We start from the raw sequence: 23715 nt of genomic DNA, 5'->3' as shown, positions 1-23715 counted from the left end.
ATTTTGTGTTAGTCTTTGATTTATGAAAAATATTCAAAATAACAATCGATCCGAAATTAATTAATTGTTATTCTTGACATTAAAACTAGTTACATTTATTTTTTTCCGGACTTTTAATTATTGCTCAATATACCTATTGCATTAGGTCTTTTATTAGTCAATTGAAGAAGTTTTTTTTCTCAAGAAATGAACTAGTTCTTTATGATATTTTGTTAATATAAAATAGGAAAAAGGCATAAATTCACCCTTCAACTTGTACCGAAAATTCAGTTACACGCTTAAACTATTATGACGACCTATTACACACTTATTCTTGATAAAAGTGTCATTAATATCACCCAAAAGCTAACCTGAAAATAAAATTAAATAAAAAAGTAAAATAGGCGCGTTTGAGTCAAAAATAAAATAAAATAAAATATTTTTTTTGACCCCCACCCCTCGCTATTCTCCTTCTTCATGCTCATCTTCTCCCATTCTCCTTTAGACTTCTTCCTCATTTTTTTTCTTATCAAAACTCTACAATTTCTCACTCAATTTCATCATTTATTTGAGAATTCTCAACTAGTTTGACTCATACTTAATTCAGCAAAGTGATTCACCAAAAAAGATAATTTTCCAATTTAAATTTTACAATCCATTATCATCAAAGAACATTAAAGAGTCAACCCCTAAATTCCCAAACAATTATTACCAAGAAAAGGTAATTGCTCCCCTCCCCCAAATATCAAGATTATCAAGTTTACATAGCGCTGCAAATTTGATAGAGCAAGGGTTTGGGTTCAATGATGATTTATACATGCAAAATCAAAATTGGCTCGACTATATAAAATGGACCAGTATCAAACTAAAATATTTATTTCAAGTTTCACAATCCATTACCATCAAAACACTAATAACTAAAAAGAAAACTCAAAATAAATCATTACCAATTAAAGTTCATTTGACCCGTATTTGAAAAACCCAAAAGAAAGCAAGGTGTTTAGATAAGGTAAAGAAGCTGAGAAATATAAGGTTTGAGTTCAAAATTATGTCAATGATGATGACAAGTGGTATGAAATTGTATTGAATAATAACTTTGATTTAATTTGTTATCCATGTTCCCTACTCCTTCACGAACTTTCTAACCATCGTTGCTACTCCGTCGATCTTATTTGTCACAATAGTTTGTTTTGTATGCTTTATAATCAGAAGAAAATATTGAAAATGGAGTCATTCAGGTAAGGAAGAAGAGAGAAAACAAAGACAAAAATGGTGTCATTCAGGTAAGAAAAAAGAGAGAAGATAGAGGTAAAAATGGTTGGGAAAAAAGTGAAAAAAAGAAGATAGAGGCAAAATTGGTTGGGAAAAAGGTGAAAAAAATTAAAAATATTACACGTGTATGCTTGCATAGATCTGGCAGGCGCGTGCACAGAACTCTAGTATTTGTGACTGATTTTGTACGTTAGAAGGTGGTATTAGTTATATTTTTAACCAGAATAAGTGTGTAATAGGTCGTCATGGTAGTTTAAGTGTGTAATTGACTTTTCGAGATAAGTTCAAGGGTGAATTTATGTTTTTTTCCTATAAAATATATCATGTGGGTATCACAGGGGATTTAGAGCTATTTTTGTTTTTGTTTCTAATGAATGAGACAATCTATATGATATCATGCTAGTATATGATATATACTATGGGTATCATTAATTACTAAGTTATTCCTTGAAGAAATAAAACAATTCATTGTAATATATTGTTAATATATGATACATCCTATGGGTCAGTTATATATTGATACCTATCAGTATATGATGTATATCATACGAGTATCATGTAAAATTGAGTTTCATTTTTTTTTAGAATGAATCAACCATCATGATATTACTATATAATGAGTATTAGGAGATATCTTAAATGACTGATAGTGTTTTCCTTGAAAGAATGAATCAGTCCTCTATGATACCTAGTCAATATTTCAAAATCATATTTTTTTTCTTATCTCTTTCATTTGTATCGTTTCGTCTAAAGAGCTTATATTCAACAAAACATAAAATCAACTGTTAAAGGATGAAAAATCAAATATCAATCAATTAAAATAGCAAAATGATAATTTTATGTAATTGTTTCATATGTATCCAAAAGAAGAAATATGATATGAACTCGATCCTTAAATATTTATCAAAAGCAAAATTCAACTATCTAAACCAGAAGTAATATTTTTAAAAGTGGAAGAGGGAAGTTCCTCCTATGGCTGAGGCAAAAACACATACAAGCTCTTCAAAACAGAGCTTTTGATGGGAGGACTAGAGAATGAAGGAGAAAGGGAAATATTTTGGGTGGTTTTATTTTTCAGTGGGGTCCAACATTAAACTTAACTCATGTCCATGTTATATTTAGGGCAAATGATCAAATTGAGTATTTTTTATGATAAATTAAAGACTATGTAGATCATGTGAAATATATTAAGGATCAAAATAAAGTAATTCATATACATTAAGGACCATTTTGATCATTTTCTATGCGTTTGTTTGATATATATAGGGGGAAAAAGTAGGTAATGATATTTCTTAAATATTGTGTATTGAATAGGATAAGAATGAAAAAAAAAAACAGTCAAACAATTGGGCAATCAGATTTTTTAAATCTCGCAAAAAATATAAAAATAAATATATAACGGTAACATATTTTCTTAAAGGGAAAAGGGTCAAAAATACCCCTCAACTTTGGTTTATTAGTTGACTATGCCTTTACCGTTAAAATGAAGTTATTCTTATCCCTACCGTTACTAATTTCATTATTTGTGCCCCTATAATCCCCAAATCAACTTAAATTAACCCGAATATGCCTCTAACACTGTATAAATAGATCAAATTCTAGTTTTTCAGTATATATATTAGTGTTGACACCTTTTGATACAATTTTATAATTTAGCACAATAGTTAAGAGGTTGCAAAAGTTCCCAAAAAGGTCGTGTGTTCAATTCTAGTTCACAACATATTTATAAATTGTCTTTAGCCATTTTCTTTTTATTTTATAATAATATGGGTAAATATGGATACCCATCTTGTCCATTGAGTAACTCATTTTTACCCATTTAAATTATGAGTCAAGTCTAGTACTTTACCCATTTTTATTTAATTCATTTTCGATCGACTCATATTCGACTCGACCCGCTCATTTGTCCCTCCTAACTTTGCACATATAATTCTCACTAAAGCCTTCAAAATTATTAGGATGATGTCATTACAACATAGTATATAGTCCCATAGATATACTTTTTTTGCTTTCATATTATATGTCCAACAAGGGCGGTGCTATTTTTTCGGAGGGTATTAAGCGATCCTTTCATAAAAATAAATACACTACACAGAAGCGTATTTAGAATTTTGAGATGATAGCTACATTATTATAATTATAAAAATGTTGATCTAAGAGATAAATTTGATCGATTCGATATTTAAGTTTTTACTACTGAAAAACCGTTAAAATTTTAATATTTGATCGATTCGATATTTAGCTACATTATTATAATTTAATATATATATTAAATTAATTAAAATGCCAACAATGCTACCAATTACCACTTAGAGAAGTATTATCTAATTTTAGAAAGACAAATAAAACAAGATAAATATAAAATTTCAAATTTCTAACCTCACATAGAGCGGTGCACCCAGTCATTATCGCATTATGTGATACTCCGAGTGTGGGTTCACACATCTATATTTCAATATATTTTTAAAAAATATAATACTACTATATATGATCTCGGGAGAGGAGCATCGGTTCACGTGAACTCGGTGACCCTCCTCCCCCGAATACGCCTCTAACACTGTATAGATAGGTCAAATTCTAATTTTTAAGTATATATACTAGTGTTGATACCTTTTGATACAATTTTAAAAAATTTAGGAGAGTAATTAAGGAGTTGCAAAAGTTCCAAAAAAAAGGTCGTGTTTTCAATTCTAGTTCACAACATATTTATAAGGATACTGTCTTCAGCCATTCTTTTCATTTTTTTTCTTTTAAACAACTAAAACAACAACATCCTTATATAATTTTTTTAAAACTACATATGGCCAGCAATATCCCAATTTACCACGGTGTGCTTACTTTATATTTTGACATTCTGCAAATATAAATTATGACTTCATCACTAATATCAAAATATTAAAATATATAACATTTAGTAATTCTATAGCATATATTGCTCTTTTAATCACGTTTAATTCTCTTTTATTGTGCTCGTACATATTAATAACAATAATATGAAAGTGGAATACAAAAAAATAAAAATATCTAATAAGGTCCCACAGAAAAAATAGTAATATTGAAGTAGAACTAGTACTATAAGTGATACTAATAATAATAGTAGCACTAAATTTTAATAGAACTACAGAAAATATAATTAATTTCAGACAATCATTCTTATGTTTAGCTGCAAAATGCTTACATTTTTTGTGGTTATGATATTACGTGTGCCTTTTTAATTTTTATTTTTTACTAACAATTCAAATTGATTACAATGTAAGAATGAAATGAAGAAGAAAAAATATTTGTGTGATGAGATAGTCTTAAACAAAAAGCATAGAAGAAAATAAAAATGAAAGAAGTGAAGAAATGATTTTAAAAAAGTAAGTGACTAGATATTTTAAATCTCACATAATGATATAAAAACAACGGTAAAATAATTTTAATTTGTAGATCAGTTATTATATTTTAAATTTTGATATATGCTAGCTATATTTATAGTTCAAAAAATATATAAAGAGGACTAATTTATTCCTTCATGAAAATCGCAACTCAATCTTCAAGAATAGTCCCTTCACACCAGTGTTCGAAAACCAACAGTTTTTTTTCTTTCTTTCTAATCTCTTTCGTTTATATTGTTCTTCTAACATATGTATATATGTTATTGTATGAAGCCTAGCTACTGTTCTCTCTTCTTTTAACCCGAACGGGCATTCCTTTCTTCATTCTTACAGTTGGAAAATTGACAATTGAATCCTCCTCAGCCACCCACCTATATGAATATTCAAAAAATAAAATTCAAATTTTAATTTGATAATTCAATTTTAAGCAAGTTTTTATCGTTAATTATTCCTAAAAAATTTCATACATACTTGAATTGAGTAGTAAAGTGGTGGAGAAAAATAGAAGCTTCCAGCCTAGCAAGGTCCAGCCCAGGGCACAACCTTTGTCCACCTCCAAAGGGGGTGAAGTTACAATTATTTGTATCCTTGCTCTGTACGTATAAAAATAATATAAATCACAATAATTAATATACTAAAACAAATATTTCAAAAAATTAAAATTATCGTGCTTACTTGCCAGCGCCAAGGATTAAACTGATAAGGGAAGTCATAGAGATTATCATCAAGATGAACTGATCTAAAATAAACAAAAGTACACCATCCTTTTGGAATTAAATATCCTTTTATCTCCACATCTTTTACTGCTTTCCTCATTACTCCTATTATTATGTTTCCCAGCCTTAATGTCTCTGATATCACCTATAAAAAAAGAGAGTAATTAATTACTAATTCAATAATTATGTTTGATAAATTAAGTTGAAATATAATCAAATAATTACGTTTTGTGTAAATGATAATGATAAATAGTCACTCCACACTAGTGTTTCTCCTTTCTTCTCTTTCAACCTCTTTAGTGTTAGATTCTCCTCCTATAAAGTACCATCACGAAAAATAATTAGCGATAAATAAATTATGTAGCTAAACAATAAAATTTATTGCTAATTTTGTTTAAGAATGGATTGACAACAAATTATTAGCTACGACCTATGTCTTTTTTGCCGATATGTGACACTTAACACCCCCTCCCCCCTCAGGTCAAGAATTGAACATTTAAAGCGTGTACAATTTAATAGGGCATAAGTCTGATATTATGTTATATATGAGCCTTTGGATCTAGCTCAACCCCGCGAAAAGCTAGATCAAGAAGTGAATAGTCCAACATCATATAAAAAGACTAATTTCTCCTTATTTCATCAATACAGGACTAAACTCAACCCTAAAAATTAGAGCAGAGTAGAAAAAATACATACCGTTAATTGTTGGAGAGCAAGAGGAGAATCAGAAAGGTATTTAACAGCAAGAGTTATTAATACTGGAACAGAATCTTCACCAGGTATCATAAAATCAATCATATTATCAGATATTAATTCATCTGTTAATTCTCTACTTGTATCGTGTAACAAAACATCAGCTACATCATCATTTACTGTTGACATAATGTTCTTTTCCCTTTTTTCTTGTATAATATTTTGTATCAATTTCACCATCCTCTTTTTCGCCTGAAATAAAATTACAACCATATATGACTTAATTCGTTCTGATCAATATAGTCGTTACGACTATTTTTCAAACCATAATAAAATATGTGAAAGTTGCTCTAAAATAAATTACGTTACCTGTAACGAACGATAAAGTGTAGTTCCAGGGAAATTAATTGGCAAAGACATAAGACCAGCAATGAATTCTTGAAAATTGATCTTTAAAATATCCAATTTTTCACCTCCATCTATACCAATCAATGCTTTGACTAGTACTTGAAAAGCAATCTGAATATTTACATATTAAAAAATAAATAAAATTAAATTAACGATAATGTTGAAATTAGACATGTTTAAATATCCCAAACATAATTATAACAAATGACTTCACTTTAACTAACGACATAATTCATCAAGTTTTAGCATAAACCCCACGATTCAAGTCATAATTACTAACTTTCACTATAGGACAATGTATAACAAATTAGTTTCAAGCTTGCAAAATATGAAATTAGCTACGAAATAATTTATCAGTAATCCCTAGCTAATTCATCGCTGAAAAGCTCTTAGCTAATTAAATTTCCTTATAATTTATTGCTAATACGTAGCTAAACGAAATTTTACAAAATTTTATCCATAGCTAATAGCATATAAACTATAAAGTACTTTTAACATATAAGTTAAATCCCTTGCCGTACCAAAATATAAAATACTTTGATTGAAAAAATAGACAAGTGGCACTACTAGAAAATTGCTAATAAAATTACCGACAGGCTAAATTCCAATTAAACATTCATTGAAAATTAGCAATTTTTTGATAGCGCGGAAAAGATAGGGGAAAGTGAAACTAACATTTTTAGCTTGGTGTTGGATGTAGACAGTGCAATTTTCTTGCCAATTAGCCATAGATTGTTGTACATATTTCTGCATGTCATGTGTAATTCTAGCTTTAATATGAGGAGATTTGAAAAAAGATCCAATTAGGCCATGGATTCTTCTTTGTAAACTTCCATTAATTAGTAAAATGGATGATTTTCCCATTAATTCAGTTAGGGATTTTGGATAAAAGGGCACAAAAGTCTTTGCATCACTTTGAAGAATACTTCGATTAACTTCTGCATCTGTTGAAATTATGGTTGGACTGCCAAATATATGTGACTTGAACACTTTTCCATACCTTCAAATAGCCAAAAATAAAATAATATTACACTAAATAATTAGTAATTTAATTAACAGAACATACTAATTACGACTCATTAATAGAGAAAATAAATTTGAAAGATAATGATCATATTATTACTCGTATAAATCAAGCATGTGTTTGATACGACAAAAATTATTTTTACATAAAATATTAATTATCCGTTATTTTTGTATAGTACAACTATAACAACAATAACATATCCTTGTAGTCTCACAAAGTAGAAAACAATTTGGCTAGTGATGAAAATATATATTTTTTGAAAAAAAATTGACATTGAAAAAAATAAGGTTTAATTAAGTGTTGGTCAAAGTTAAGTAATGTGAAGTTAATAAAAACTTTAGCTAATAATTACAAAACAATAAATTCCACTCATAAACGAGAGATCATGTAAAATATTTTCCTTAAAAAATGACTTCTTCTTCTTTTTCATATCAATCACTAAAAAAAAAATAGCTTTCTTGTGAAGAAATTAGCTACGGACAAATCTATAAAAAATGAAATTCATCACAAATCTCTCAAATAACAACATAGATATCTTATCAAAAAAAAAATTGTTAGTTGCGAGTATAAATTTAACGACAAAGTTCATAACTAATTTTAATTTTAGTTGTATAGAATGTAACGACTTACATGTGGCGACGTTTGTCCATAAAGGATTCAGGAGAATGAGTATAAGCAGAAGAAATATACTCTAAGGTTTCTCCAATGTAAGGCCATCCAAGATTTCCCAAAGGAAGTAGTGAAATCGTCATGTTTGATTTTGTGTATCGTTTCACTCTATGGCTGATGATGATGAATAATTTCTTATGAAAAATGATGATAAAAATTGCAATTGCTAACAAACTCCAAATACTATAACTATACATCATTTTCTTTAATTATTTCTAGGCAAAACTAGAGAATTTGTTTGAGACTAAAATGGTTTTGTAGTGTTTTTAACTTGTGTTTGTAACGCCTTTCGTTATTATTTGTGTTTGGGGGGTTGGGGGTGGAGGGGGGGGGGGGGAGAGTAATTAAAGCAGAAAAAGTGTTTTTTTTAGAATCTTGTACAATAATTGGAATTGGGTACTTGAGTTTAGAAAACTTTAATTTAGTCGGATTAGTCATGATGAAGACAAATATAATAAGGCATACATTAATTAAACCATGCTTTCTCTGTCCCTAATTACTTGTCCATTTTCCTTTTATAATTATCCCTAATTACTTGTCCATTTTGACAAATCAAGAAACGACCATTTTTTTTTTACCTATTATACCCTCAATTAAATGACTAATTACTTTGAAAAATGCGAACTTTTCATCCGCTTCATAATTAATAGGGGTAAAATGGTAAACTCACTATGTCATTAATTGATTTCTTAATAGATATGTCAATTCAATAATGGACAAGTAATTAGGGGCAGAGGGAATATTTTATTTGCTATAAGAAAATAAAAAATTAGCAATGGACAAATTTTGTAGCATAACAATAAAAATCTCATGATAATCCCACCTAGTTATGGATTAACGACGAATCATTTGAAAAGCCAACTAGCTAAGAGCTATTTAGCAATATGGATATTTAATTTAATAAGAAATTTTGTAGTTAATTTCATATTTTTTTAATAGTGATTATATTTTCTTTGGAAATAATTAAGGTTGTTGGAGTTTGTTTGACGTGTGTGTTTACTTGTATAATTTTATACAAATTTAAGTGTCTATTTGTTCACACTCGAAGTTGAAGGACGTACTTATAAAATGAGATCAAGTTAAAAAGCATATCGCAAACGACTGGCTTTCATATATAGGCCATAGTTATTTTCAAAAATTGTCCCAAAGTGATCATGAGGAGGATCAATCTCTAGGTAAATCATGTCTAGCATCTATCTTGATTATGTGTAGACATCTTTAATAATTTGGACCCACCATCAATTCATGCAATATTGATCATTAAAAGAGTCTAGCCATATGATTGTATTGGTAAAAATGAAAAAAAAGTTAAGCTATAATAGATCCTACGATATTAAAACTATACACTAAAATATGTATAAATGTATAAAAGTAGAGGCCAGTGATTTGGTGGCCGCTTGTGTCGATTATTGGTCAAACTATACAGTTGCATGGTCATTAAGGTAACCATATATATATATGTGTGTGTATGTATCCCATAGCCAATTAGTTCCTTTTTCTCTGTGGTATCCGAATCGGTTTGTGCTCGATTTATTTTACCAGATACTTGACAAATATTGGATAACATACTTTTATCCTTCATAATATAGACAAAAAAAAAAATTAGTATTTTTTTGTGCTTTTGTCAAAATTTGAATATGAAATTTCATTATTTTGTCCGTTTCATTAATCACTATGTCATACGAGATGAAATTTGTTAGTTTTAATTTAAACAAACAAAAATAAATTTATATATATATATTCAAAAGAAGGGAAGAATATTTTATTAAGTGGTCCAAAACTAACATGTAAAGGCAAATCAAATTCTTGGTAGGTACAAGGAGAAGTTTGTTAAGATATGTAAACTATATATTATACAAGTACATAGAATTAGTATCAAATAATAATACAAGTCCCTACGCTCATCATGATATATATGGGACACAATTGTGCCGGCATGTGAGTTTATTTTTTTAAGTACAAAACCAACACTTTAACTATATATAATCATCATCATATTCAATACCCTACACAAGCCATGGCCAAACTTCTCTTCTAATTAATCCCATTCTTATCCTTAATTTCTTGATTTATACGTCTCTTATGAGTAATTAAGTACTAATTAAGATGCAAGACTAGCTAATCTTCTTTTACTCCCTCCGTTCCATTTTATATGTCACTTTTTTACTTTGCACTTGCATTAAGAAATGATGTAACTTTACCCTTCTACCCTTATTTAATGTTTTCTTAAGTCAATTTTATAATAAATGATGAATATATTTTCAAGATTAATCAACTACTCTATCAAGGGTATAATAGGCAAAATATGGTAATTTATGCATAAATTTTATAAAATGGCAAATATTGTGGTTTAACTATTTATAGAAAAGGATGACATATAAAATTTGACGGTAATACATATGTGATTTTAATTTTAATTAACATTGTCCCTTTGACTGTAATTATTAACTTTTGGTCTTTGGCTTTGATTATTTAAGAGTATTAAGTACCATGCCCCAATATTAATTAATTAAGTTCTTCTTTCCATGATTGTTCGAATGGCCTAACTGATTTAATTTGTTAATAATCATTAGTGTAAGCGTGTGCTTCATTCTAATGTCATCATTCCATTAAGTTCCTTTAGATACGTCTCCTTTTTATTTAAATTGTTATTGTTAGTAGTATATTAACCAAATCTTAGCTTCAAAACCGTTTGAGAATATTATTTCTTGTACACTAGGTGTATATCCTATTAATTAATGCACTAAACTATGATTCTATCTTTTTCCTTGATAAATTAATACTACTAACTAAACTTTTGAATGAACTAAAGTTAGATGCATTATGCGCTGACGGCAATTATTGATTCGATACACTCATTTCGTGGAAGCTCAATTTCCGTCGCTAATACTCTTTGTTTCAATTGCTTTTGGTTTTTCTTTTAGTCCGTTTAAAAAAGAATGTCTTTTTCTTTTTTGACAACTCTTTAATTCTAACTTTTCGCATACATAGGAAATTCATCGTTACTTAAGAACATAGGATGGTTTATCGCTAAAATCCATCGCTATTTTCGCAATTTTTAGTGCTCCCATTGTTATGAAAAGAGCAAGAAGCTTAATATTGAGGCAGAATATTCTAACGCAGTCAAGAATCATTTTTGGAAACTGAGCCTCTTTTGCAGTTGTTGGGATTTTGGACCCTTGCTCTTGTTTGCTTGAGTTGACACTCTAATAGTCTCAACAACGATTACTGATGCTATTATTGCTAGTTGCTACGTCTCAATCCCGAACTAGTTAGGAAACATCAATCTTCATATTTGTGTAAGAAAGTGTTCAAATGTATTTACAAATTTCTTGTCAATAACCAAAGATTTGGAGATAGGGATTAGACATCACTTCATTGTCCAAGCAAATTCATTACTTCAACATGTGTTTATATTTGAAAAGCCAAAAAAAGATGAAAATCAAACCTGAGGATAAATTTTTCATCCAAGCCTACGAGTATTGGAATTCGTCAGAGTCAAAAATTACAGAACTGGGATGGACTTGGCTCGAATAAAGTGCTTGAGAATGGCTTTCTCCTCATCAATGCGCTTTTTCTCCTCTTGATCTTTTGGCTTAACTCTTCTCTTTTCTTCCAACATCCACTTAAATAGTTCACGCTGTTGATTCTCGGGTATTGGTTCTCGTACAATCACAGGCTGAAGAGTAGGTGTAGCAGTGACTTCCTTTTCCTTTTCACTAACTGTGCTAGCAGCTACTGTTGAAATAGAGGCGCCAGGAACATCTAATATTTCTGCTTCCTCAGTTCCCACATCCTTTTTCTTTGTCCTCATGAAAAGGTAAGCTACACAAATCACAAAAACAGATGGAAGTACCACGAATGTAAAAGCAAGTTTACGGAATTCTGAAAACAGAACTGTAAAGACCGGCAGCAAATAGCTGTCCAGGTATCATAAGGTTGTGAGCATGGCAAGGGGATACAGGAAAGAAACATGCTACTCTACAAGTTAACAATGTAACATGGAAATGAGAGACAGAAAAAGAAGCAATGATTATTAACTTGAACTAATATTTCTGTTCTTTTAAAAACTAATTGAGACAAATAAAGCAGGAAGATCAATTTATTGACCTTTTGTTTCTTCTTACCAGTAACAATTACAGCACAAGAAGATGACATAAACATTCCGTATTAACATCACATGTTTACACTAAACAAATATAGTGCACACAAAGGAGTTCCACTTGTATGCATTTCTAGAAGAACATTATCGCCATCACTAGGAGAATAGAATTACGCAAAAAGATAGAGCAGCACAAGGACTACTAGCCAAGCAGTAGATCTTAGTTCACAGTACATCCAGTTTCATACAATTCCATTCCATATTAAAATATAATCATGAGTACTGTGCAGCACCAAATAAAAACAGTTACAAACTATGCTTACTTCTTTTTCAAGTTTAACATGGCATTGATTGCAGAAACTTCCAAGTGAAAGTTCTGGACCTTCACCTAATGGTAGGTCAAATCTAAAAGAGAATCACTGTTTAGAGCATAGATGAAATTAAAGCCAAATAACAGTTGCAGCATGGAAGTTAGAAATGGGAATCAGAGCTGAACATGTGCTTTAACAAAGTTTGGTGGACTCGATCAATATTGCTTGCTTCTAAATTATTAATTGTCCTTGCTGAAACTAACTTAAAAAAGAGATACAGTACAATTAAAACTTATGAATATTCTCTTTAAGCACAGTCATACTACTGGACTATTTACTGTGAGTCATATGTTGCTCGGAGTCTCCAAAAATGTTGCCACACACATGTCGGATCCTCCAAATGGCACTAGTTTTGGAGGGTCCGACACGTAACTCTCGACATTATTGAAGAGTCCAAGCAAATAGACTGTGACTATGGTTCCATTTTACAAGGATATGTCTGTTTTGATAATTTCCATCACTGCTAATAACAACTTTTGGAAAGTTCTTGTCACGATTCCAAAAGAATCAGTACATTTCTGATGATCATTTGGTCCCTTTGACCAAAATAATCTGCACCAGATTTGGACCACACAACTTTCATTCAACCATCATAAATCAGATGGAATAAACCATCATTTTAAACCAGCTGGATTACACCATTCAAGACATTCATGTTTGAAACCATGGTATTTAAAGTACTCGAGTTCGTAAAGTTATAATATCACTATAAAAGAGTAGAAATGATCCTCCACCAAAGGTATCTTACTCGTCCATAATGATGGCAACGAACATGATGCATGAACTGCTTGGTAAGTTTTCTATTGTACGTGGGGATGCAGGGCAATATATTCCAAAGAAGGTACAAAACACAAAAGCTTTACAAAAAACTGTCATGTCATCTTCACTGATAGTGCAGTTTTCAACCGTATACGTTCAGACATTCTTGGGTAGTATTTCAAGACCCCTCCATGTCGTACTTCCCTCTCTTACCCTACATGTGAGAATTATTTTCCTCTTTAGTGCAGAAGGGCAAGGTGAAGGCTTTTTAGACTAAAGATGGTTGCATTACTAGTTATTTATATCAGTCTGTTCGGATTTAAACCTTTTTGGTTTAGGACTCTAAATGGATCACATCATTCAAAATTCAGAACAACCAATATGGTGCTTGACACATAAGCAACAGAACTTATGTTTATTGTTTGTGGCTTGTGGTGTCACATAACAATCACAAAACACTCAAACTAGAAATGAGGAAAACTGTGTCTATTGACATACAACAAGAACCCAAAATGAAGAGAAAGCAAACCAATTTAGAGAAACAATGGAACAGGGAAGGTTGCAAGAAAGATAAGAAAATGACTAGTGAATTCAAGGATGACTGGAGGTTTCTCCCATTTGTAAATCATTTTCTTTTAAATCTGACAGCTGCTGTAACAATGACATAGTTACTCTAGGCCTATTGCAACATTACTCTGTATCATCTCTTCAGTCATTTACCTAATCAAAGCTACTTACCCTGCCGCCTAAGGAACAAGGATAAGTACGCATCTAGAATGGATTCTCAAAGAAAAGAAAATTCTTCTGAATTATGGAAATGACAGTATGAGATATAAGCCACACCCTAATTGAATTATGAAAAAGAAAATAAGCTAAAGACTGAAATTTGTCTACTAATACAATAATGAAACTCGAATACTAAATAGAAGTTCCATGACTATCAACTTTTTCCAACACTCTGCACCCTTTCCCTAGAGACTTTCCTTAAACAAGACTTGATTGCATTTTCTACGGTGAACTCCAATTTCAGCATAACTGTTTAAGAGTAGATCTTGGACCTAACTCAACCCCAAAAGCTAGCTTATGAAGGAGGATGGCCGAAGACCATATGGGGAGACCAAATTCCATTGTGATGTGGCACTCCAACACTCCCAGGACTAGACATCTAAAGCATGGACAATATAAGACAAGGGGACCAATGTCGAAAACAACGAAAGGGTATGAGTTTAACTCTCATACCATGTTAAAGAACGGATCTTGAGTCTGACTCAACACCAAAAACTAACTTATGAATTGCCTACACCATATAAGAGACCAAATTCCCATCCCACAAACACATGGGACTCCAACAATAACATCACCATAGCAGACATGGAACGAAATTACAACATATAAAGCAGATCCTCAAAAATGCCCAAGTCTAATTTCAAAAAGCTCGGAACCTTATAATGAAATTAAAAAGGCATTATCCAACAATGGAAAAAAACGAAGAGTAAAAGATTAACCTCCAATAGAGAAATTGACAACCAAGAGCATAGGCCATAGGTACTTGTAACGTCGAATAAAGGATTCCTTAGGCGGCTGAGGAGGCGGAGCCGCACCGCGCGCCATAGATGACGGCGCCGTCGGCGCCCACACCGGCGTCGGAGAAGATGCGTGTTGTTGCTGAATTTGCTTCAGCTGCGCTGTAAATCCGAATAGAAACGGATATTATTATTTTAAAAAATGTCATTCTTATAGGAGATTCTTCTCGATTGAGAAAATAATTCAGCGATTACCTTTCTTAGGTTTNGGATTCCTTAGGCGGCTGAGGAGGTGGAGCCACACCGCGCGCCATAGATGACGGCGCCGTCGGCGCCGACACCGGCGTCGGAGAAGATGCCTGTTGTTGCTGAATTTGCTTCAGCTGCGCTGTAAATCCGAATAGAAACGGATATTATTATTTTAAAAAATGTCATTCTTATAGGAGATTCTTCTCGATTGAGAAAATAATTCAGCGATTACCTTTCTTAGGTTTATTAATGTATAATTTTGGAGACACAGCCATTACGTCTTTTCTATAGCTTCCTTCTTTCCTCTTTACTCTGCTGAAAATTCACACTGTTTACAGTCTTCAGTCGCCGGCCGTCGTTTCTTCTTCTTCTTCTTCTTCCCGTTGAGGTAAATTACGGCAGTCGCCATAAAACGACGACGTGGTAACCCAGACTTGAAAAAATAAAAACAAATTAATTAAAACAAAATGCAGAGAATTTGCTCTTTTAATCCTTGAAATAAAGGCAAATTCTGAGTTTCGTCCTTATGATATCTAATTAATATATTTAATCTATAATTAATTCAAATATTCAATTTTGATCATTTATTTGTGAATTTATGCAAATTTAATAAAGGGATTGTAACACTTTGGCCATCTTTCATTAATTTTAATTTTGATCCTTGTAATGTATAACTAAGCATATCCGATCTTTAATTATAAGTGTGTTTTTTTATTATTAAGAAGTATTTATATTGTCTATCTTATAAATTTATACTCAATATATTGAGGATATAATTAAGCTACAATAATGATTGTTACCATGCTTTTGAGTAAATTTGAATTAGTTATATGTGAATCATCACAAATCATATTTATCTATTTCAATTCATCTCATATCAAACTAGACTATAATTACTCGGACCGTTCTCCTATTTTTGCTGAATGCAGGCACCTCCTAAGCAAGTTGTTTAATCCACTAGTGAATCATGTGTACAAAGAGCAAAACTTAGTTGTTGATCAACTAGCACGTTTTGGTACAGAACTAACATGCTAGGACATCCGAATCTTCGAGTAGCGTCTTACTTTTGTTAGTGATCTCATGAAGGAAGATCAAGAAGATGTTTTACAAACAAGAGCCATAAATTCAGCGGTAATGTCAAGCCATGGAACATCATCTTTTTCTTTTTGTAGTATTAACAATTGTGAAAATAGATAGTACTGAAGATATCTTGTATAATGTTTACGGACATACGTTTTATCTTATCTATCAAAAAAAGAAAGAAAGAATTGTCATGTTATCGATTTCTCCCCATCCCTTAATATATATAATTACAGAAGTAGATCAAATTATAACCTGAAGAAGTTATGGGACCTTTTTTTTACAATTGCAACAAGTTAGGGGTGTTGTTAGAATTAACCCTAACAAACACTCCGTTACTAAACGGACCAAATGCCGCGGAATACAATTTATCCTTTGAAGATATATTGTCCCGCGAGTAGCTGAAGAATTACTGTAATTCAACAATGGCGATTCTTCTTCCTTTGTTCTCCATATCCCCAATTGTAAAAGCTTCTTCAGTTGACACAACCCAAAGACTTCCGTACACTCCTCACCGTACAACTCCTAAAAAACCCCAAACCCCTGATTCTCTATCCGCCATTTCAACTATCTCCTTGTCCCCTTCTACCAGCCGGTCGAATATTTCAGTGTCGGACCTTCTCAAACGTGAAATTCCTAAGTCTACGGAAGGTACTAAACGACTAATTGCTTTCTCTTTTGTGCATAGTTTGATTTTGTGCTTTGTATTTTATACATGTTGATGTTATATTTTGTCATGTAAATAGTGAAACCTGATGGAACATATATGGGGTACGACGTATGGCTACCAAGAGCACACAAAGTTGAGAAGCCTCGGTCTGTGTTTAATGCAGCCTCGCTAGCTTACATTGGAGATTGCATCTTTGAGGTTCTGATTCACGCTTATACTTGTTGATTATTGTCAATTTATTATTATTTTTTTGTGTGAAAAACATAGGAGTACTAAATTTGGGAGAATTATTGGAATATTATTGAAGTGATACTCATCAGTGAGAATTTTTTTATGCCATTTTTATTTTGGATTGATATAGAGGAGAGAATTAAGTTTGAGTCATACTGTTAGGTGAGAGGTCCAGTAGCTATATGTGTCACTCACTCATGCGAGGAAGTTCGAAAATGTTTTACCTGATGAGGAACAGCCTCCAAAATGGCAAACTTAGGTGATTTAGTAGCATCCAATATCTGGATCTCAGACTTGTAATTTGCAAAATCTCTCATCTAACACTTAGTTGGGGGAAAAACCTCATTACTTTCGTATAGTAACGATTTAAACTCATTTAGAGGTTACATTTAGTTTTGCTTTTGGGCATACTATTGTTTAGATGTAATAAAACTTCAACTATTGCGGTAATATGTGTCTGATAACTTGATACGATAGGAGATATTACTTTTAAAAAGATGGCAAGCTTGGACCAGGACAAACATGTAACCTTCTTAACTCTACAAGCTGCTTAGGGTAGATTTTCTGCGTTCTCTGTGACATTCATAAAGACAAGTTCCAACCATGTGTAGGAAGTAGATGTGCATGTGAAAATACCCGTGTTTTCTTTTCTCTTTGTAGTGCATTGTGACATCTTTAAGGGCAACTTTTTACCTCTACGTAGGAAGTAGATAAGCAAAATTGGTATTTACATTTCTGTTCCTAGAGTCACTTGCATTAATGGTGGGTACAACTCCAGTATCTTCTATTGGAAATTTGAATGATTGGTTTCTATTGGGAACATATGATTTTCTTCAATTACTTGTAGTAGTTATGTATAAAAGTTACAGTATCAAAATTGAAGAGTCAATAGGGATGTAACTTAGAAAATGTATATCTAATTTTGTTGAGCCTTCGATGTGCAGCTATATGCAAGAAGACATTTTTTGTTCCCACCATTGAGCATCGAAGAGTACAATGATCGAGTCATGGCAGTAGTACGTTGCGAGGCACAAGTATGGCTACCTTACAAGTCTTAAGACCTGATGAAGATTCATTCTATTGATATATGCTTTCTATGATTTTCTTATATGATGTCTCCCTCAAGGGAGAAATCTGTTTTAAGAGTACTTATTGATGTCTGCCATAAGAGACAAATATGTTTTAGGATCATCTTGATAATCCTTTTATATCCTCTTTATGGATTTATATGGGGATCAAAACTCTTCATAATATGTGAAATCTTTTGTATTTACTTGCATGACAACTGGGTATACATGCTTTGACATGTTAAGAATTCACTCTTTCTGCTGCACACTTGTTTTAAGATGACCCCTTTTATCTTTCATCAAAAAAAAAAAAAAAAAAAATAAAAAATAAAAAAAAATCTTACCAGTTTCAAAAAGGTCAAATGGAATTGTATAGTATCTCTACTTTTTTGGTGTAAACAGTTGTGTATAGTAGATACAGATCAGATTGTAGATTTGATAGGAAGTTTGTAATTGACACTTTTTGGTGGTGGCCAGCATGCCCTTAATGCTGAAGAATACAACCTTACCAGTTTCAAAAAAAAAAAAAAAAAAAAAAAAAAAAAACCTCTTTTATCTCAATTACCTAGGTTTCTATTTGAGGAGTTGTTCTTCTTGATAGGTATCTGAGAAGGTATTAAGACAGAACAATTCAAGAATATCACTTTCCCTCCCCCCCCACCCAAACCCCTACTTCCGGAAACTTTTTTCCTTTGAAACACTTCCTTGGACATGGACCTTTGAGGTCTTACTGTGTGTGATGATACTTGGTTGAATATGTATGATACTTTATTGCAGGATGCTATGTTGCAGAAACTTTTGAACGACAATATATTGTCCGAAGAGGAAAGGTAGATATATTGCATTTGAGCTGGTTTCTTTCCTTTTGGATGTTCATCTGTGATTTACATGTGAATGAGTCCTCATCTTAGAAATTTGCGGGTATCTCAAGTTTTGTTGTGCTGACAGATTTATAATATAAGAAATAGAGTGCAAGCTGGTCAGGCACCACTGTCATTAAAAACAAAGTTCCCTAAGAGAGCAACTTTCTCCTTCTTCAAACAAGCCCAAGTTAGCTTTTTCATATATTCAATAGACATAAATATCCATGAAGTTAACTTTAATGCTTTATATATTCCTATCTTGTAGTCAAGCCTTCATCCTGTGTTGACACTTACCCTTTTGAAATATGCTTCTTGTTGCAAATATTTTATGGCTTACAACTGTTTTGAAAAGTAGCTAGTGCCAAACAGATGATAAAACATGGGCTACACGAACAATTTGCTTGTTGAAGCCGGATCACTCATGCTGGTTTTTCTAATAAAATCCAACTCTTGGAGGAGGGTAATTATATTAATGTTGCATGGCCATAGATAAGTCGTTTGACAAATTGAAAAAATAATTAATCTTATTGGTGAACATGATAAATATATTTGGCAAATTTATGGCTTCTATTCTCAGCCGAGTTCAGCATTCCTTTTTTCTTTTTCAACCTAATAGGAATTCAACAATTGGTCAATAGCCTCTTACATTACATTAAATCGTAATTGTTGATTTCATGGATGAATTTTTTGGGGGATGGCTGTTAGGCATCTAAATTGACATGTCTCAATCCTTTAAATGTATTGTTTAATTTAACCCCATTAAACCACAAAAGAAGTGTTACTAGTAAAGAAAACAAAACCTCCTCTTTACCATGTGATTTTGACCATATATGTTTTTCCATGTTAAAAGGGGTGTGCTTCGTTGGGGAAAAAATGTTGGTTCAGGCAAAACGAAGACGAAAAAGCGTGCTGGTGTGGCTGTTTACAACAGAGCTTCTTCACTTGAAACACTTGTCAGTTTCTTCTACCATCTGTTAAGAATATTGAATTAACTGCTTTATCTGTTCTTCATCTGCTGATTGCCGTGTGCTTTTTTTTAATGCATGTATATCATTTTTATTTTTATTTTGGTATATCTGAAGCTGATGAAATGTTTTTGGGAGGTGCAATCTTCAGTATACATATGATTTTCTTCACTTAAAAATTAAATTTTGTGTAGTTTTTTCTCTTGTAGGTTGGTTATCTCTACCTTACAAATGTGCAAAGGCTTGAAGAAATCATGCTGAAGTTGGGCTTCCACATAGGTGACTCTTCCCTGCCAATTGTGGAGAGAATAGATGGTAAGCTGTTTCTACTTTCTTTGGCTCTAAAATTTTAGCAATTAAGCCCATTTCTCTATCACCCGTCTAGCCCACCCATATTTATGCAGGCTGATTGAATGATATCCAAAAATGGGTTTATGAGTTGAGCCCATAATTATCCCGTGACAAACTTGGTTCAGATGGTTTTTATCATGACAAAATGGGTTCCACATTGTGGGTTGGTGAATTTGGGTTTTGGTATTATGTTTATAGCTTCTTCTTCAGAAAGAAGTCCTCTATTCTTTCGGTAGTCACTTTGGCCTTTTATTTGGTTCTTTTTCTTTCTTTCGAAGCATACTTTAAGAATCTCGAGGCGTTAAGATGCAAAGTGGGTAAAAATCTAAAACAGATTCGACCTGAGAATTTTGATATGCACTTTCCCTAATATTATTCAAATGAAATTGAAACATTTAAAATTAACATAGATACTCTCATGGATTAATAAAATTACTTGGTGACTAAAAAGAATACCAATGGCGAATATGAATACAGACTTGAAGTACACAACCACCTTAATTTTTGAAAATATTTTGGGTGCCACAGTAAATTTGTGCATGTTGTGTGAATAGAACCTTGGGCTTTATAATTCTAGAAGCATTTACTGGCTGCCAAGTATATTTTGTTAGATGAAGATTTGTTTTTCCTAACTGCCGCTTCCCTGCTAAGAGAACACTATCAATATTTCCCGCATAAATTCTTCCCCAGTTTCCCCCTCCTTCTCTGTTTGACTTCTGCAAGTGACTAACAGTTGCAACAGTGGTTCTCCTGCTGAAACAGTTCTTAGACAGTTTTAAATCACATCTTTTTTCAATGAAATCCACCACATCTTAGGCCTAGTTCTGTTGTCTTACTTGAGTTCATTCGTAGCACATGGAAACCAGTTCTGAAGTGAGATACATTTGCTCCTTTGGTTTCAAAATTATGGCTATTTACAGTGAATACTACCTTACATACTCCTAAATGAAAGTCCTTTTCCTTATTCATTCTCTTCTTTTGTTCCTTTTCTGCCTGTATGTAGAAAACATATTGGCTCTTTTTGGTCCTCAAATTTCCTTTTAACCTCTCTTCCCTGCAGAGAGTGGGGAAAGATGGGTGTTTCAGTGGATGTCCATTCTTTGACATTATATCCCGAGTCTTTATCCAAAATTAGTACTCCCTCCGTCCCATTTTATGTGAGGTACTTTGACTCGGCACGGAGTTTAAGAAAGAAAGGAAGACTTTTAAAACTTGTGGTCCAAAATGAATGATAGAAATTTGTGTGGCTGTAAATCATTTCAGTAAGGCTAAAATAGACATTTTATAGTTAAATTGTTACTTAATATAGAAATGTGTCATTCTTTTTGGGACTGACTAAAAAGGAAAGTAAGTCACATAAATTGGGACAGAGGGAGTAGTATAAATCACTGTGTCATAAATCTCTAGGGATTCTTCATTTCTCTCTCTCTCTGTAGCACATGCAGTTATTTATACTCGAGCTGGCTCAGGGTCAACTGATACGAGCCTGCTGAAGAAAAAACCAAGCAGATCCCAGTAACTTGAATCTAGATTGTTGTTTACCTATGCCATTGATGATATTACATTCCAAGGTTCAGGATTCTTGATTTTGAGTTATTCCAAAGTTGCTGAAAGTGACAGATTTTGCACCTAAAACGGGAATTTTGAGGTCATACATGCAATTTCTACTCTTAATCCAATGGATTGAACATTTTAAAATATGTTGAAAAATGGAAGACATGAGTCACTATTCTGCCCACATCATTGTGTTTTTTCCTTCACACATAAATTAGTGAAATATTCTCCGATGATAGTTTGTTTGTCGAAGAACTTAAAGCTATCTACAGAAGTTGTACATAGCTAAATTTTAAGCTTTGTTCCATTGAAGATGGCCCCCACCCCCACCCCAAGACCAATACACTTTTTCTTTATATGACATTGAGGATGGGATGACTTCTGGAATTGACTCGTATTTTCATCTTATATGTGACCCATTTCCAAGGGGCATATGATATGTCCTTTTCCTTTAAGTAAGATTATCACAAAATTGAAAGACTAATTTATGTGCCTACTTGTCGTTAAAAACTATATTTACCTGTTCATGTTGAACGCTAGTCGCTAGGCCCTTGCTATCTTCCTCTTCTTTTTTTTCTGGGTTACGGCATAGATTCTGCCTTTTCATGTTATTTGCTCGTTGCTTTTTTCTTCTCTTTTTGTATTCACGGATGGTTATAACAGCTGAATTTTTGTTATCAGATAGATGGTGGAACTTTTTTTTTTTTTGCCATTGGTTAGTGCAGGCTATTGTGTTGCCATTTTGAATATACACCATATAGGAAAGATGTAAAAGTGCCCTAGTAATTGGTATGTGTGCATGATAAACTGGTTCTCACTATTTTCTTTTCAATATCATCCGTGCTCCGTGCCTGGAACTGTTGTTTAGACTGGGGGATATAATCTTGTTTATTTTTAATAGATTAATATTTTTTAATTTGACAAATATTGCATGTCATAGGTACAACAAGGTGATGCCGGAGGAAGAGATGAAGTTCATGAAGCTCTATGTAGATAAAGAAGACGAACATTTCCAATAGCATGCTGAAACAAATGAGTTTCTCAAAAAAAACAAAGTTTGTGGAGACTTGAGGAAGGTTGCCATCACCTCTTCATGTGCTCTATCATTTAAATATCACAAGATCTTGGATGTGAGTGGACTTCTAGTATTTCAAAGCTTAGAAAGAAAATAAGAAGTCGTATTAGTTGTTCGTAAATGGAGAAACATTTAGAAAAGAAGTCGTATTAGTTCTTAAATGGAGAAACATTTAGACTTACAATAGAGATATGATCTCCACTTGAGTACTTGTCAAAAGTTATACGCATCATCAGCTAAATGGATTTAGGTATGTGTTTAGATTACTCATTCACGGTTGTCAGTTATGAGGGTAAATGTGTACATGGACACGTTTATAAGCAACTATGTTTATATCAGGTCCATTTGTCATGTAATATGCGTTAAGCTTGAATTGTGGAAAGAATAATTTGAGGCTTTCTATTTTTCACCATCTGCATTTCCTCTCCTGCCATTTCTTATCTGTCCATCAGTTTCTTCTACTTCCCTTTGTTGATAGGCCATGAAAGCGGCTGGAGATATGAATCTACACCATTCCATCTTAACAGTCATGGCTGGAGAATATTATAAATTGATTTTCAATTTTTCTCCTTTTTTTCTGTCATCTTCCTGACATACAGGGAGAACAACAAGAACATGATGCACGGCGATGTGGCTACTCAGATTCTTTGTCTGTCCCCTATAGAGATAGTACTTATTTTGCTTACCAGAAGCCTACTTTTGTACAGGTTTTGT

The 23715-nt window shown here is 32.4% G+C and overlaps 3 protein-coding genes across 5 annotated transcripts; 1 reads left to right on the top strand and 2 right to left on the bottom strand.

The window, feature by feature from the left end:
* Positions 1–4791: 4791 nt before the first annotated feature.
* Positions 4792–8403, bottom strand: LOC125859968 (cytochrome P450 90D2). Its single transcript, XM_049539829.1, has 8 exons — positions 8103–8403; positions 7121–7445; positions 6407–6556; positions 6041–6289; positions 5570–5659; positions 5304–5489; positions 5100–5221; positions 4792–4999 (listed from the first exon to the last, which is right to left on the bottom strand). The coding sequence occupies exons 1-8, from the start codon at positions 8339–8341 to the stop codon at positions 4903–4905; spliced, it is 1458 nt and encodes a 485-aa protein (XP_049395786.1). The 5' UTR covers positions 8342–8403; the 3' UTR covers positions 4792–4902.
* A 3010-nt stretch (positions 8404–11413) lies between these two features.
* On the bottom strand, positions 11414–15591 carry LOC125860798 (uncharacterized). Of its 3 annotated transcripts, none has more exons than XM_049540818.1 (3): positions 15378–15584; positions 14879–15058; positions 11414–11966 (listed from the first exon to the last, which is right to left on the bottom strand). In XM_049540818.1, the coding sequence occupies exons 1-3, from the start codon at positions 15418–15420 to the stop codon at positions 11647–11649; spliced, it is 543 nt and encodes a 180-aa protein (XP_049396775.1). In that variant the 5' UTR covers positions 15421–15584; the 3' UTR covers positions 11414–11646. The 3 variants fall into 3 exon arrangements, 2 of the variants coding, with proteins under 2 accessions (XP_049396775.1, XP_049396776.1); XM_049540819.1 differs by lacking the exon at positions 15378–15584 and adding an exon at positions 15152–15158; XR_007445878.1 differs by lacking the exons at positions 11414–11966; positions 14879–15058 and adding an exon at positions 15166–15284 and having other exon boundaries at positions 15378–15591.
* A 992-nt stretch (positions 15592–16583) lies between these two features.
* On the top strand, positions 16584–23419 carry LOC125860284 (uncharacterized). The gene is made up of 7 exons (XM_049540210.1): positions 16584–16876; positions 16972–17093; positions 18071–18160; positions 18971–19023; positions 19907–20009; positions 20231–20336; positions 22867–23419. Exons 1-7 carry the CDS (start codon positions 16651–16653, stop codon positions 22878–22880), a joined length of 714 nt encoding a protein of 237 aa, XP_049396167.1. The 5' UTR covers positions 16584–16650; the 3' UTR covers positions 22881–23419.
* The last annotated feature ends 296 nt before the right edge of the window (positions 23420–23715 follow it).

The sequence above is a fragment of the Solanum stenotomum genome, chromosome 3, assembly GCF_019186545.1.
Source record: "Solanum stenotomum isolate F172 chromosome 3, ASM1918654v1, whole genome shotgun sequence".
In the NCBI taxonomy this organism is placed as follows: domain Eukaryota; kingdom Viridiplantae; phylum Streptophyta; class Magnoliopsida; order Solanales; family Solanaceae; genus Solanum; species Solanum stenotomum.
Note: the sequence above shows the minus strand (reverse complement) of the source record. Positions and strands in the feature narration are given on the sequence as shown.